At 42.1% G+C, this 13672-nt stretch overlaps 1 protein-coding gene across 17 annotated transcripts in view; it reads right to left on the bottom strand.

Moving 5' to 3' along the window:
* FBRSL1 (fibrosin like 1) overlaps positions 1-13672 on the bottom strand; it is a 739850-nt gene that overhangs the window by 5519 nt on the left and 720659 nt on the right. For 10 of the 17 annotated variants that reach the window (XM_039504497.1, XM_039504484.1, XM_039504488.1 and 7 more), the window contains 7 exons: positions 10723-10794; positions 10156-10185; positions 9510-9581; positions 9091-9174; positions 7981-8113; positions 3568-3651; positions 708-791 (listed from right to left, as the gene is read on the bottom strand). In XM_039504497.1, coding sequence (XP_039360431.1) covers positions 708-791; positions 3568-3651; positions 7981-8113; positions 9091-9174; positions 9510-9581; positions 10156-10185; positions 10723-10794 — 559 coding nt within the window. The remainder of the gene's footprint in view (positions 1-707; positions 792-3567; positions 3652-7980; positions 8114-9090; positions 9175-9509; positions 9582-10155; positions 10186-10722; positions 10795-13672) is intronic. The other 7 variants (XM_039504486.1, XM_039504485.1, XM_039504491.1 and 4 more) reach the window with 7 other exon arrangements.

Here is a 13672-nt window from a genome sequence, read left to right as displayed (position 1 = left end):
AAAGGTTGCAGGTAGTTACAGCAAATCAGCTGCCTGCAGTGAGGACTCAGGGCCCTATTTGTTCAGGAAAGCATAGGTGATGTGTAGTTGTGTTTTTTTTTTTGTTTTTTTTTAAACAGAGCTTGTCCATGGTTCACATGCTCCTTTTAGTATGATCGGTCACTTGATTTTTGTCCACCAGTCCAGAATTCATCCCGTTCTGCATGAGATGCACATGCATGCTCCCCTACGTGTGTCTGCCAAGCATGCCTCACCTGCCAGTAATGTACTTTTAAAGGAAAATCCTTCTATATGTGGAACTTAAAATTCAGACCATGGGCATTGGCGGGAGGGGGAAAGCCTGCACAGTGATTTAGGAGAGAGATCAATGGCTGTTCTACTGCAAGTCTTCGCTGTTGAAGGGTGTCACTTTACACGCCAGTAGGGTAGCAGAGCTCAGCGAAGTTTCACGGCTCTGGCACCTCTAAGAGCATACAAGGCAACAATCTTGAGCGGTGAAGAGATGCAGAAGCACAGCTACTGATAACACGTGACATGCAGAAAAGCTCCCACCGCAGAGACCTGGAAATCTTAGGTGCAGTGTTTTCAGATAGGATAATGGAGGTTAGGAAATAACTTTTTTAAAAACTACCACCAGCTGCTGTAAATATTAGCATGTGGCTTTTTTGGAAGGGATGTTTGTCTGCAGTAACCCAGCCAGTACTTACTCAGAGCATGACTGCCTAATCCTCCAAAGGCATTGCTGCCTAAGTTCCCAAGGCCGCTGAAGGTGCTTGACCTGCTAAATGGATCTGGAAAGGCAAACAGGGATTTAGCAGGCATTTAGCCAAGAATGTTGGAGAATGAAACGCACCCCTCCCCTTTTGAATGCTCTGAATCCAAGTAGGATTAGGTCAGACTTTAAGCTGATCCTCCTTATTGCAAGGTTTTTTGCACGGAAAATTCCCAGCATGTTAAAAAATGGAGAAGGGATTCAGTGCTTACTACACAAACAGATGCTGTCAATGTTTGTATGCCAGTCAGAGGGGAGCTAGAAGCTAAGTTCTAATAGCTGAAATTGGGGTGGTAGCTACTAAGCTACACGTGGCAATGAAGAGCTATAAACTGTGTTCTGGCATGAGTGGGCCTTGCAATAACCTTGTCAGGACATACGAAGACTTTGATACACTTTTTGCTCTCCAGCTCCTTTCGGAGCCTACTCTGGGTTCTGCGCCATGTCACAGCGTAGACATCAATATAAAATAAAGCTCTGACAAAACCCAGCAGCCTTGGTATAGGATAACAAAAGGCTCCTGCATTAGTAACCCTACACCTGAGAAAGGGTGAGGCCAGACACAAATACCGCACTGCTGCTAGCTGATATTTCGGCAGCATTAGACAGTTAGTGGAGGAACTAAACACAAAACCATTCTAGCAAGCAGGGGGTTGACGGCTTATTATGACAATGCTTTTTGATACAGATGAACTTTCTTTGCTCACTACTATTATATTTCAGTTGCCTTGAAACAGGAACTGCAGGAACTCTGGTGAGTGGCTAAGAGGTCATCTTGTTTCACTATCGCTTTTGTATGCACCTCTGTATTGTCTGCTGTGTAACCTTTTCACAGACATAATCCTAAGCGAATCACTACAGACATCCATCCCTATAGCAACTATACACCTGGGCCTTTTGCACTAAAATTCCTTGTACAGAGCCACTAGTCGCAGTGACATTGGGAGGGCTAGTGTAGACTAGGGGCTATTGTGTGTCAGCCACCTGGTGTTTTAGACCTGCTCTGAGTCAAGTTAGATGAGCGGTTGGCTAAAATGCCAGAGAAGGGTCTGCGCTGCCGCTACAACGAGGGTGGTAACCATAGTTGAGAAATGTTAGGGGAAAAGTGCTGGTGTAGAGTCAGCCTCAGAGGATTGTTTATCCTCACTCACTAGTGTGAAAGTAGACCACAGTCGTAAGGCCTTGCTAAGTCAGAGCACTAAGTTCCCTCCCCATAGGCGCCAACTTTCCCTCTGCCCCGTGGGTGCTCAAACCCCCTCCCCCCGGCCCTGTCCCACCCTCGTCCCAATTCCAACCCCTTCCAAGTCCCCGCTTCCTCCCCCGAGCGTGCTGCATCCCCACTCCTCTCCCTCTGTCTCAGAAAGTCCTAAGCGCCGCCAAACACCTGTTAGGCGGCAGGCAGGAAGCGCTGGGAGGCGGAGGAGCAGGGACATGGCACGCTTGGGGGAGGAGGAGGTGGAGGTGGGGGGAACTTGGCTACCGGTGGGTGCGGAGCACTTGCTAATTTTTCCCTGTGGGTGCTGCAGCCCCACAGCACCCATGGAGTTGGCGCCTATGTCCCTCACTACACTGCTACCATTAAATTCTGACCAGACCTAAAACATCTTAAATAACATACAAGAGCTGGGTGAACACTACAGAGTTTTCCACAAATACATCAATTAGAATTTTTACACTACTTGACTCTGTGTTTGCACCCTACTCTTGTACTGAATATTAGAGTGACTCGTTTCCAGAAATAGTGAATTTTAATTGAGTGTTGGAGAAAATTCAAAGAAAACAGGTTACCATGGGGTTTTTGCCCTGGAAACTGAATTCAAACAGGTCATCATAGGGCATATTCTGTTCACTGACTGGATGAGAGTAAGGGCTTGAGAACACATGAAAGTTAGTACAGAATAAGGTAGGATGTGAATTTAAAGTGGAATGGCCATTCCTGAGTAACTCTGATTCTGAAATACAAATGCCTCTTTTCCCCAAATTATCTTAATCCACTATGGAAGTGGATTACGCAAAAAACAGAAAGACATACTTATTCCTGAATAACTCCACATGTAGAAAAACCCTTATCATCAAAACTAACCAACACAGCTTGAACTTTGAGTGATATAATGAACTGCTCATGAGCACTATGTCGAACAAGAAAAACTAATTTTGTGTATAATTTAGAATGAAGAAATTTTAGAAAATCAGGGTCTGCTTACAGCCAATTAGGGAACCGAAAAGCAAGCAAAATATATTGGATAACCGTTCATCCAGCTCTAATAAAAAACCCAGCCAAGAACTTAATAGGTGGGAAGGGATGTGGGAGAAACATATTTTAAATTATGCTTTGTTTGAGATATATTTTGCCAATGATTGGAAGTGCTAAATTATCCTTTTTCTTTTGATCACCTTTTGATAAGCCTCCTAATTTCTATTTATTTATCCATCTAATAGCACAAATTATTATTGTTTCTTTGAGCCCACCACACACACATTTAACTACAGACTGGAATAAACCTTTACATCTAAGATGTAAGTGAGCATGCACAGTGGCTTATCACTCATGGAGTTCCACCTTTCTGAGACTCTCCATCCATTGGCAGTGGAGGCATCTACTAAGCCTGCTGATCGTAGGAAGTAATTTGGAGGTGGAAAAACAAAGGGTGTGTTGGGGGAATATTCCTACATAGCTTCTGTTTCCTGTGGGGGATTAAGCCCCCCCAGTGCTACGGTATCTCAGACACTGCTGATCCATGGAGTCAGGGAATGAATTAAATAGAACAATAAATGTGAAAGCAGTGTTTACTTACACTTACCTGCCAAATGGCTAGTAGGCAGGAAGCTGCTGTGATGAGGCGAGGGTCCAAAAGGGGTGGTGGCTGGATGTGCAGCACCTGTGACAACAAGGGAGTGATATGTTTTTATTCCAGCGATGGGTAAGTGTTTAATATGAGAAGCCAAAGCTCCTGTCCATCAAGTCCATTAGGTAGATACAAAGGCACGGGACATACTTAAACACCACAGAGGTGGTATTTGAAACCTAGTAACGGGTAGAATTTCTTTCCCTGTTCCCTAAATCAGGGCAAGAGAAAGGGTGAATGTAAGATCTTGCATCAAAATTTACTAATTCTCTGTAAAACTCTGATCTTGATGCCTTTTTATAAAATATTCATGTAGCATGGTCATTTATTTCACTGCATGGATCACCCACGGTCATCACTGGGCTGGGTCACCCAAGGTCACAGAGCAAGACAGAGACCATTCTGAAGTGGGACAGCTGATGGCAAGGATGCATGTGAAGCAGCACAACACCAATCATCCCTATCCCAGGGTATTTGCCTTGAGGTTCCCTGAATGCATGGTGTGTTACATTTTGAGACTGGCATTAAATCACATGAGGTTCCCCTGACCATTTATTGTCGAGTTTGGTGACATTGTCCACTGCCAGCTGTGGAGCATCACACCAGACTTTGCTGAGTTGCTGGGACTCAAGATTTCTGGGACTTTGTCTATGGTAGAAAATCTTTCCTAAAATTTCCCATCATGGCTAATGGTTAATTCAGCTCAACTGGTGGTCTCAGTGGTGGGAGACCTAGCTTATATAAAGGCCCAGGCAGCTGCCAGCATTTTAAACACTAGGTTGGGTAGGCCAGCTCCATGCAGGGTTAGATGACACGCTGTTTAAAATGCTGGTGACCAGTTGGAGGCCCTGCCTGTGCTAATATTCCCATTATTGCAGCTGAAATGCTGGGAGATTCTTAAGACAATAGTTTAATGTAAATATACCCTCCTGCCTTGCTCAAAGGAAACAAAAACATATCTACCCCTAAAACCAAGCTGCCCCCATCTCCACATTTTATTATGAACTAATGGGACTCCATTAGGCACTGACAGAACCGGCACTTTCTTGAGACCAGGCTTAGCTGTGCCCAAAATTGACCAAGACCTTAGTCCCGCCTTCAGGTGCAGCGCTTTATTGCTTGCTTTTCTCAAGTTGCATTATAAATGCAGTCAGTAAAAAGTTAACTTTCCCACCTCCATTAAGACTGGAATAAGAAGTAGGTCTGTCTGCAGCACTTGGTACCCAGATGGCCCCACAGGGATATGACACTACTAACAATTAGTGCACACTGTAACTAAGACTTCAGAGCAGAAACTGCTACCCAAACATGGCCAATCCCCACCTCCCTAAAATGAATACAACTCAGTCCAAACCAGGACATGGATGTACCTATACATTATCTGTGGCAGGAGCTGGTGCACAGAAGGTCATTGTTAAACAGAGTGATGTCCCATGAACATGAGCAGACTTTAAAGCCCCAGAGAGAGACATGCGAGTCCCACACCAACTTGGGCACTGCAAACCTAAGCAGCCAGAAAATGAATTAAGGAAACTTAAGAGAGACCACAGCAACGAAACCTGAGGTTATCTATAAACATTCCAACTGCTCCACTGCTTCAAGATGGATGGAGACTGTCATCTATCTAATCCTTTAAGATTTCAGAAGATGTATAACGGATGGGAGATTTCTTCAAAGGAGATGGCTTACAAACTCAACTACATGGGCTGATAATAAAAAATCCTCTGGAGAAAGCCAGGAGCAGCACTGTGGGCTGTCAGGTAGTTATTAAATATAACGTCTGCCAGGCAGCTGAACATTCGTCCTGAAGACAGGTGGCCCTAAGATAACTTATGTCTCCCACAGTAACAAGGCAATGCAGCAGAACCAATGATTCACACCAACTACGCGCTTGTTCAATCAGGTGAAAAGAATGCCTCAGATATTGTAGAGTAAAAGATTTATTTATTCCTCTATTACTGCTGCAATGTTTGTTCACTCTGCTGTTCTCTGATAGCACTTTACCTAGAGTTACGGGTTGATGGCTGTTGTGATTAATATACTCACAGACTAGTTGCTCTAAGTTATTTATCTCCGGTTGAAGTAAAGGATTCTATTAATTTGCCTTCTTTAAACAAATCTATTCTACGCTACTTCTCTTCTTGCTTTCGTTAGGAGATAAGCTTGTCGTTATTAAATCATTAGAGATCTAGATGCTTCTCAGGCACGTTTGCTTCCTTTAAAGAAATGTTAAAGATACTAACTGGACAGCACTTTTGCTGCAACAGACCATTTCTGTTTATGACCACAAACTGTACTATGATACAGACCTTGCGGCAAAACCAGAGATCATGTGGGCATCTTTAAAAACAACAAGGGTTTGATTTGAAGATAATGGGAGGAAGAGCAGCTCCCATAGTTAAAGTAATCACTATGTATACACATTCACACATAAAGACATCACCATAGTATCTGGGCACCTGTAGCAGACACATACCTATGCACCAATTTTATGATGGGCACATTGCTTACGTTTGGTGAAGTCACCACTCACTCCCCCTTTGTAATTCACATCCACAAATCGTTGCAGACATATAAACAGGTCCCAGTTATGCAGGCTGAAGACTACCTAAAGCCGGTGTCTGAATCTTAACTTGATGCTGGATTAGTTTTCTTTTTAGGATTTGGGCAAAAAGTCATGCTTCTTTTAACCACATGAATTTTAATGGGGTTACACTGGGAATGAATTTGAATAAATTGGTCACAAATATACACAAGTGATATTGCAATCCTTTGCTCTTGGGGGGAATTCTGTGCCAAAAAAAATTTTTTTTTTTGCAAATTCTGCAAATTTTTACATATTTGATTTGTCAAAATAAAACAATATAATCACACCAGTTTCAATTGTTTTGGTAATTTATTTCAAAATACCTGTCAGCAAGTATGTCTGCAACAATACAGACAATAAAAAACACTCCACCAGAAATAGAGATAAAGACACCTCTACCACAACCCAGTTCCTGTTTCTCTGTTATGCTTTTGCTAGGTGCCTCGGTCTGAGTGTGTCACCTGTGCCAGCTGGGCATATCTTGGGGGAAAACTACCCCCCAGACACTCACATCCCCCAGAGATCCAGAGAGAGAAACAGCCTGATGCTGGGTCCTGGGCTTGTATGCAGTTTCCTGCACGCTGCCTCCTTCCTTCAGTATGTGCTGGGAACCCCAGCTACCCGGAACCCTCCAGCTCCCACTCCCTTCTCCCCCACCCCAGGCAGTGTCCTGTATTTGTGAGCTAGAGAGCCAGGCTCTGCTGGGTCCAGCAGCCCCTAGTGGCGGCCAGCAGCTCTGCAGCACCAATTCTGCAGGGAAAAATTAAATTCTGCACAGAACATTAATTCTGCACAAATTTTGCATTATGCAGTGGCATAGAATTCCCCCAAGAGTAATCCTAAAAATGGAGTAAGGTGAGGAAAGAAAAACACTATGTAAATTACCCACTAGTTACTTATATAAACTAAAATTATATTCTGTCATCCTATCCAAGTGCACAGCTTTCACTGACTGCAGCTAGAAACTGCATGCCTAGCTCTGAGGGCAGACTTAGATACATAACATACGGAAATAGTCAGAAGTGGGTTGGGGGAAAGAAGGACCATAGGGGGAGAAGAGAGAGAGTATTCTGCAGCTGGAAATATTCCTGAATATAAAACAATAACCATACACAGTAGAACATCAGAGTTGCAGACTGTTTCAATCAGAGCTAGTGGGAAGAATTCAATGTGGATTATATGATTGTGGATTATATGGTGTTTTGGTTTAGGGTAAAAAATATATTTTAATGAAAAATTGTCAACATTGAATTTTTTTTTCTGTGATTTTTTTAATCAATTGTTACTGAAACTTTTTGTTCTCAGAAAACCATGTTTTCGATAGACAAAAAACAAAAATGTGGGGGAGTATAATACAGCATGGACAATTTAAAAAAACAACAGAAAATGGATCCATTTCAAACCCTCTGTATTGGAAACAACTTTGAATTTTTTTGCAAAATCATTTTTTGACCAGCTCCATATAGCATGTTAATCTGGCGTGTGGAAAACTAAACTAAAAGCCAGTTAGATAGACCCAAATTCAAGAAGCAATTCCTATCATCTCTTGTCTTGTGGGGTAACATGTATTTCCATCTGGATTAAAATAGGAAGACCCAGCAGAACAGACGGATCTGTTCTAAAAGTATAGTTTACCAATATTCTCTAATATTTTCAAACCATTATGCAGACTAACATTGTACTGCTTTAATTTTTTATACATAATAGTGAAAGGGGAAAACATGAAATCCATTGAGTGCGTGACATTTCTGCAAAAATGATAATTCTCTCCTTACCTGTCGTGGAAAACAGAGGCCTGGCAAGGTCTTGTGGGTAATGGAATCCTGGAAAAATTCCAGGGGCAGGAGGTCTGCTGAACAGGTCAAGTTTACCGCCTATGTCTAGCTTGTGGGGATCCAGCTGCATCTGCTGTCAAACGATACAAGAACAATCTCATTATATATTTCCCTTCTTTATGGGGAGAAGAGAGAGTTCAGGCTCACTGCTGCTTAGTACTGCCAGGGAGAGTTAGTGAGTGTGACGGCAGTGTCTCTGGTCAGATACCGTAGTCATAGTCTGACAACATCTATAAGGCCATTTCACTCCACAGCTTCTCAGCTGCCTGCCTCATTCACATGAATAAGGTCTGAAGTGAGCTCTTAGCCCCACAGCATCCACAGCAGAGCATGCAACATGATACACTAAGTGCACTGCACCCTAGGATCGGTCTGCAGTCTTGACCTGACAAAAAACATTCCACAGGCCGAAAGCTACAGACAGAACCAGAAGCCTTAAGAGTCGACGACAGAGTTCTGTGCTTTGTTGCTCCAGTTCAGAGAGAGAGAGAGAGAGAGAGAGACTTTCTCAGACTATTCCTTTTCTACAGCTAGTAAGCACCAAATGAAAGGGGTAGGGAGAGAGAAGAGATGTGGAGGAATGAAGAAAACTGCTTCTGAGACGCCGGATGAGATTTTTAACCTTCTCCTAGAGTATGCCAGGCTACTAGCAAAGAGCCAGACTGATACATTGACAAACTTCACCTATGCTGAGAAAATAAGTCTTTTTCTAAATGTACAGCTGAAATGATACTTTCACGTACTAAAATTTACATTTGCCATTTTAATGGCATTAATTAAAAAGCTCCAAGTGAAAGCAGTATATATTCATTATTAACTGGATAAAAACTACAGTGGGAGCCATGAAAAAAAAATCACTACAGAGATTGTTTTACTGTGGTATCTGCTATTCTAAGTGTAGGCACCTGGCATGGGGAATGTTGAGTTTGTAATGGCACCCAATGTACCTAAGCTTGTTACCTCGTCAGTTTTTAAATTCCCTCCCATCCCCCCACAGAATCAAAGAAGAAAACCCATCCACCTCTAACACAGAACTATCATTCTACTCGCCTGCTCTATGTTTTGTAAAATGTCCTTCACCGTATCGGTCATTTCATTCTGAATAGGATAATACTCCATATTCCACAGGAGGTACTAGTGCAGAAGGGAAATGATATTAAACACGTATGCTTCGTAAAAAGCTGGATCTTGGGCAAAATTACCCTCCCCCTCCCGCTCTTCTGAACTTCCTCTGGCTTCATACTTAATATCTGCTGTGTGTTTTTGCTACCATTCAACCCAATTTCCGTGCCCTCAGACAAACTTAACAGTTTCTGCCACAGATGTTAAAAGTTTGAAAGCCTTAGTTAATCTATACATCATAAGCTGAAGCATCATCACTAGTATTCTGCATCCTGCTCATTAGTCACTAGAATTTAGCCTATAATAAGCCAGAAGACGTGGCTTCATTGACTAAACGGCTCTGTTACCTTTATCTTCTGCTGGTGATGGTAGATCTGCCAGGCAATCTGTACATGAACTGCACACCACTTCCCAGGCTTCTGCAATTGAAAGGATAAGAATGTAGCTTACTTTAGCGCTTATGGTCTACGGATATCTGATATAACCACTTATTTCCCTTTCTTTAAAACAGTTAAAAATGAGAGAGACTAAGTTGGCAGAGGGAGGTGATCAACATTTTTTGGTGTCTTAAAATTGATTAAATGTCTTTTTTTTTTTTAAATAAAGGGGGATTGAGAAGCAAAGTGTAATATTTTTCTAGTTTCACTACCAGCTCCTATTGGGAGTGGTGGACATCAGCATTCAGAGTTGACACCCTGGGCTCCAGAGCCATGCTTTGTTCTTTCTGACTTATGTATCGCCACCCTAAAAAGCCACAATAAATGGCATGAAGACTATTATTATGTCTATTAACTATAAGTTTCACTTTATCACAGTTCCATGCAAAACAAGACTGGGTTTTAACCTGAATGATATTCCTCAGATGCAGCTGAGAGCTAACTATTACATGTTTCTTCAAGTAAAGGACGAACATAAGACTTATGCTGTACATGTTAAGTTTCAAAAGCATGTGAACTGTACTTAATAAAAATGTACAACCTAACCCTTACTTACTCTTACTGGAGGTCTATAGGGGTCAGACACCTATGAAGAAAGCGGAAATAAAAATTAGAGATTTTGCTGAAGCTGACCAATATATGGAAGGGTAGGGAACTTCTTTCCTCTGAACAAACATAAAGGAAGGCATTGTTCTAGACAAGTCCCTTGTGGCATAGCAAACCCCCAAAGGCTTAAGAGAGGAGTTTTATTAAAACTTGTGTCTTTCATTTCTTGCACCAGACACAACAGGATTTTATGATAGATAAAGCAGTTGCATGCCAGCAACCAAACAGTGCCAAGGTTTTTCAGAACCAAGTAATCCTCCTACAATGGAGTGCATTAAAAACTGCTTTTCTCTAAACAAGGCAAAGAGGAAAGAGCTTAAAGGGTTTCCCACTCCACTTCCGGTGGATTTTGTTTAAATGAGTCCGTAAATCCCCCTGCATTCATGAACTGTTGGAGGTTATTGCCATAACAGCACATTCAATCTGCAAAGGCTAGTTCTCTCTTTATTATAAACAATCAAACTGTTCACTGGAATTAAAGGAAGAGTAAAAGAAAGGTTGCAAATTGTTGCTTTACCCCCGGAGTCTTCTGCAGAAGAGTGTGGTGGACTGTGCCAGGTCTACCTGCTACATCAATTGGATTTGAAGTCTAAAAGAAAAGAAAATAGCATGAGTGACACTGTACTGTACCAGCAGCACACGTAATATTTCGAGCTATAGTAAATGGCATTAATTAGTCAATGTTTGTACTGTGTTTTGACATGCATATTGTTATATTAGTGCTAAATGTTCTCTCTCATTGGCTCTCAACCAACCATGTCATCTATTAGTATTTAGCAGTGGTTGCACCCGCAGACCCCACTGAGATCACGGCTCTATTGTGCTGGGTGCTGTACAATCACACAGTAAGAGAGTCCCCGCCCCAAAGAGGGTACAGTCTAACTAGACAAAAGGTGGAAGAGGAAACAGAGGCATGGAGAGGTGAAGTGACATGCCCAAGGTCACACACCGCTTGTCCATGTCATAGCCAGGAACAAAACCCAGGTTTCCTGAGTCCTTGGCTAGTGTTCTGTCCACTGTGTCAGCCTGCCTCTCTGAGCCGCTAGAAGACACAATGGCTAAAATGGAGACAGCCCACCTAGACTAGCATTGCCATGGGTAGAAATGGATGGGTGGGCAATTTTATGAAAAAGAGCCTAGTGCAGACACAGCTTTAGAGGTAGGCCTGGGTAAACCCTAGAATGAGCGTAGTAGGTACTTTATAACAATACTTCCCCAACTTCTTTTCAGTTGTTTATTCTATTGTTTCCCCAAGGAGGATTAAACACTTGGGAGTGTAGAATCCCAGTTACTACTCCTCCATGCTGCCATTTGGATTTTCTCAGTCGGTTCTAGACTAGCTCACAGAACCCTCCTTTGGCTGGCTGCAAGAGAAGCCCAAGACCTGGAATTATACGTAAACAATCAGTCTTTGACTCCCCAAACAACTTCACCTGTTGCCCCCAAAAAGCTAATTCCCTGGCTGGCTGTTTTACTCACAAGTTAGGTCATGTGACTGTAGATTCCAAAGCCAGATTTTAGGAGCAATCAGTAAACAGGGTTTTTTTTTGGTTTGTTTGTTTAGTTTAATTTTCTCAGGTCAAGTTGTTAAAACTGTAATATTTATTTTAAAGACAATTCTGAATTGTCTAAGTGAAGAAGCATTCCCCTGACAGACCTGCGTTCAAAGGGCTCCTAGGGTCTCTGTCAGCTGAGGTTTAGGGAGAAAACAAAAGTCACAGCTATGATATAGTCAAGAGTCTTGAGATCACAACGCATTAATGATGGAGTGTCATTCTGTCCTCCTTTCCCCTGAGGACAGATGTGAATGCTTCTCCCAGCAAAGGAAATTGAATACTTTTGACCTTTTCAAGTCCTTAGCTTGTGAGAATGGCTTTTGGGAAACTCACTGAGAAGTTTATAGTCAGCCTGGATTTATGTGAGTGGCTTCATACACCACGCCTAAGGCAAGTGACATGGGAGGGATGGGGGGAGAAACATGGACAAAAGCAAACCCTTTGCTTTGTAGGACAGGGAATGCTGAATTCATTGTGCCAGAATCAAGCCACTGGTCTGTCCTAATTATCTAGAATTTAATCAAATAGCTTGGGAGGAAAGTGGGGGGGGGGGAGAGGTGACAGTATCTTGTGTGGCTTCACCCAGAGGCTCAGCTCCACCTCCTCTAGGGAACTGGAAGAGAATGTGACAAGTTGCGGATCAATTTTTCATCTCGTTCATGTCCCTCCAGATGTTAGCTTCCATGTAAATATAGCACTGCCCAGTGCCCACACCATGTTCCTGATTAACCACTGCAGCAGACTGTGATCTTGTGCGGTTTAACCTTCAACCAGTGAGTGTTCTATGTATTTATCTCTAAAATAAATTAAAATCTAGTTACATAGTACTTGGAACTGCTTAGAAATGTGAAAGACCTGTTCTCACTCCTTCCTTTTTATTGCAGAACAGTTTCTCCTGTAGGTCTCACGGTATTTTACAGCAAGATGGTATTATACAGTTTGGTAATGAAGACGGAAACCAGAAGAACACACTATCAGTGTATCAGAGTGTATCAGAGGTTGTCTCATTACAGGCAGCCTTGTAGCAAAACTGTACTATCTTTTGATGTCAGCGGTATTCTACAACAGTGATAGTTCCATAGGGTTTGTGCATCTCTTTCAGATGAGATGTAAAACTGAGGTCCTGACCACTTGTGGTCATTAGCGATCCTTTGGAGTTCTTCACAAGAATAGGAACATTAACCATGGTGTTCTGGCCAAATTCCAAGCTAGGTAATTACATAATTCCTTCCTAAATTCCACCCCCTGCCTACCCTTCTGCCTGGATTCAACTGGAGAACTTATTCTTCCATTCCTGTACTTAATTTGTGTAATCTTCTAGTTGAGATAGGTCATTTGTTATGGATTCTACACTATTTACAAAAAAAGGCTCACAGAGGCTTGATAAACCACTGAAAAGTTCCTTTAGCTTCCATTAAACTATCTTGTGAAGTCCTTAATCACAGTGGTAAGTAGTTATTCACTCCCATCGACTTCATGTGAGTGACTCCTCATGTGAATAACTGCTCACCAGTGCGAGTAAATGCACACCCTGGCCCCAAGTTTCTTGCTGGTCTGTTGCAAAACTGATCTTCCAAATGCAAACAGTGCATAACTGACACAGTGCTGGTTCCTGAAGCCCTTTAATAAACAGTGATTCCGCAGATCATTTCTTATCTCTCTGCAGAGATGTGTTTAGAAATGACAGGAGATCTATAAAACCACGTCACTTAGGAAGTTATAAACACGCTTTATCACAACAAGACTGAGTGTCACTTTTATAAGAATGTCATCAATAATCTCTGCGTACTATGGATTTTTTCTGTTGGAATGGATGTAAACGTTTTCAGTACACTTTCTAAATTTAAAAAAAGAACGTTAAGTTTGAAAAAAGTATGTGCCATGGAGTTTTTTTTTTAAAAGTTAAAATGG

Source organism: Mauremys reevesii, linkage group 18 (assembly GCF_016161935.1).
Source record: "Mauremys reevesii isolate NIE-2019 linkage group 18, ASM1616193v1, whole genome shotgun sequence".
NCBI lineage: Eukaryota > Metazoa > Chordata > Testudines > Geoemydidae > Mauremys > Mauremys reevesii.
The sequence above is the reverse complement of the archived record's forward strand: the minus strand, read 5'-3'. Positions and strand labels throughout refer to the sequence as shown.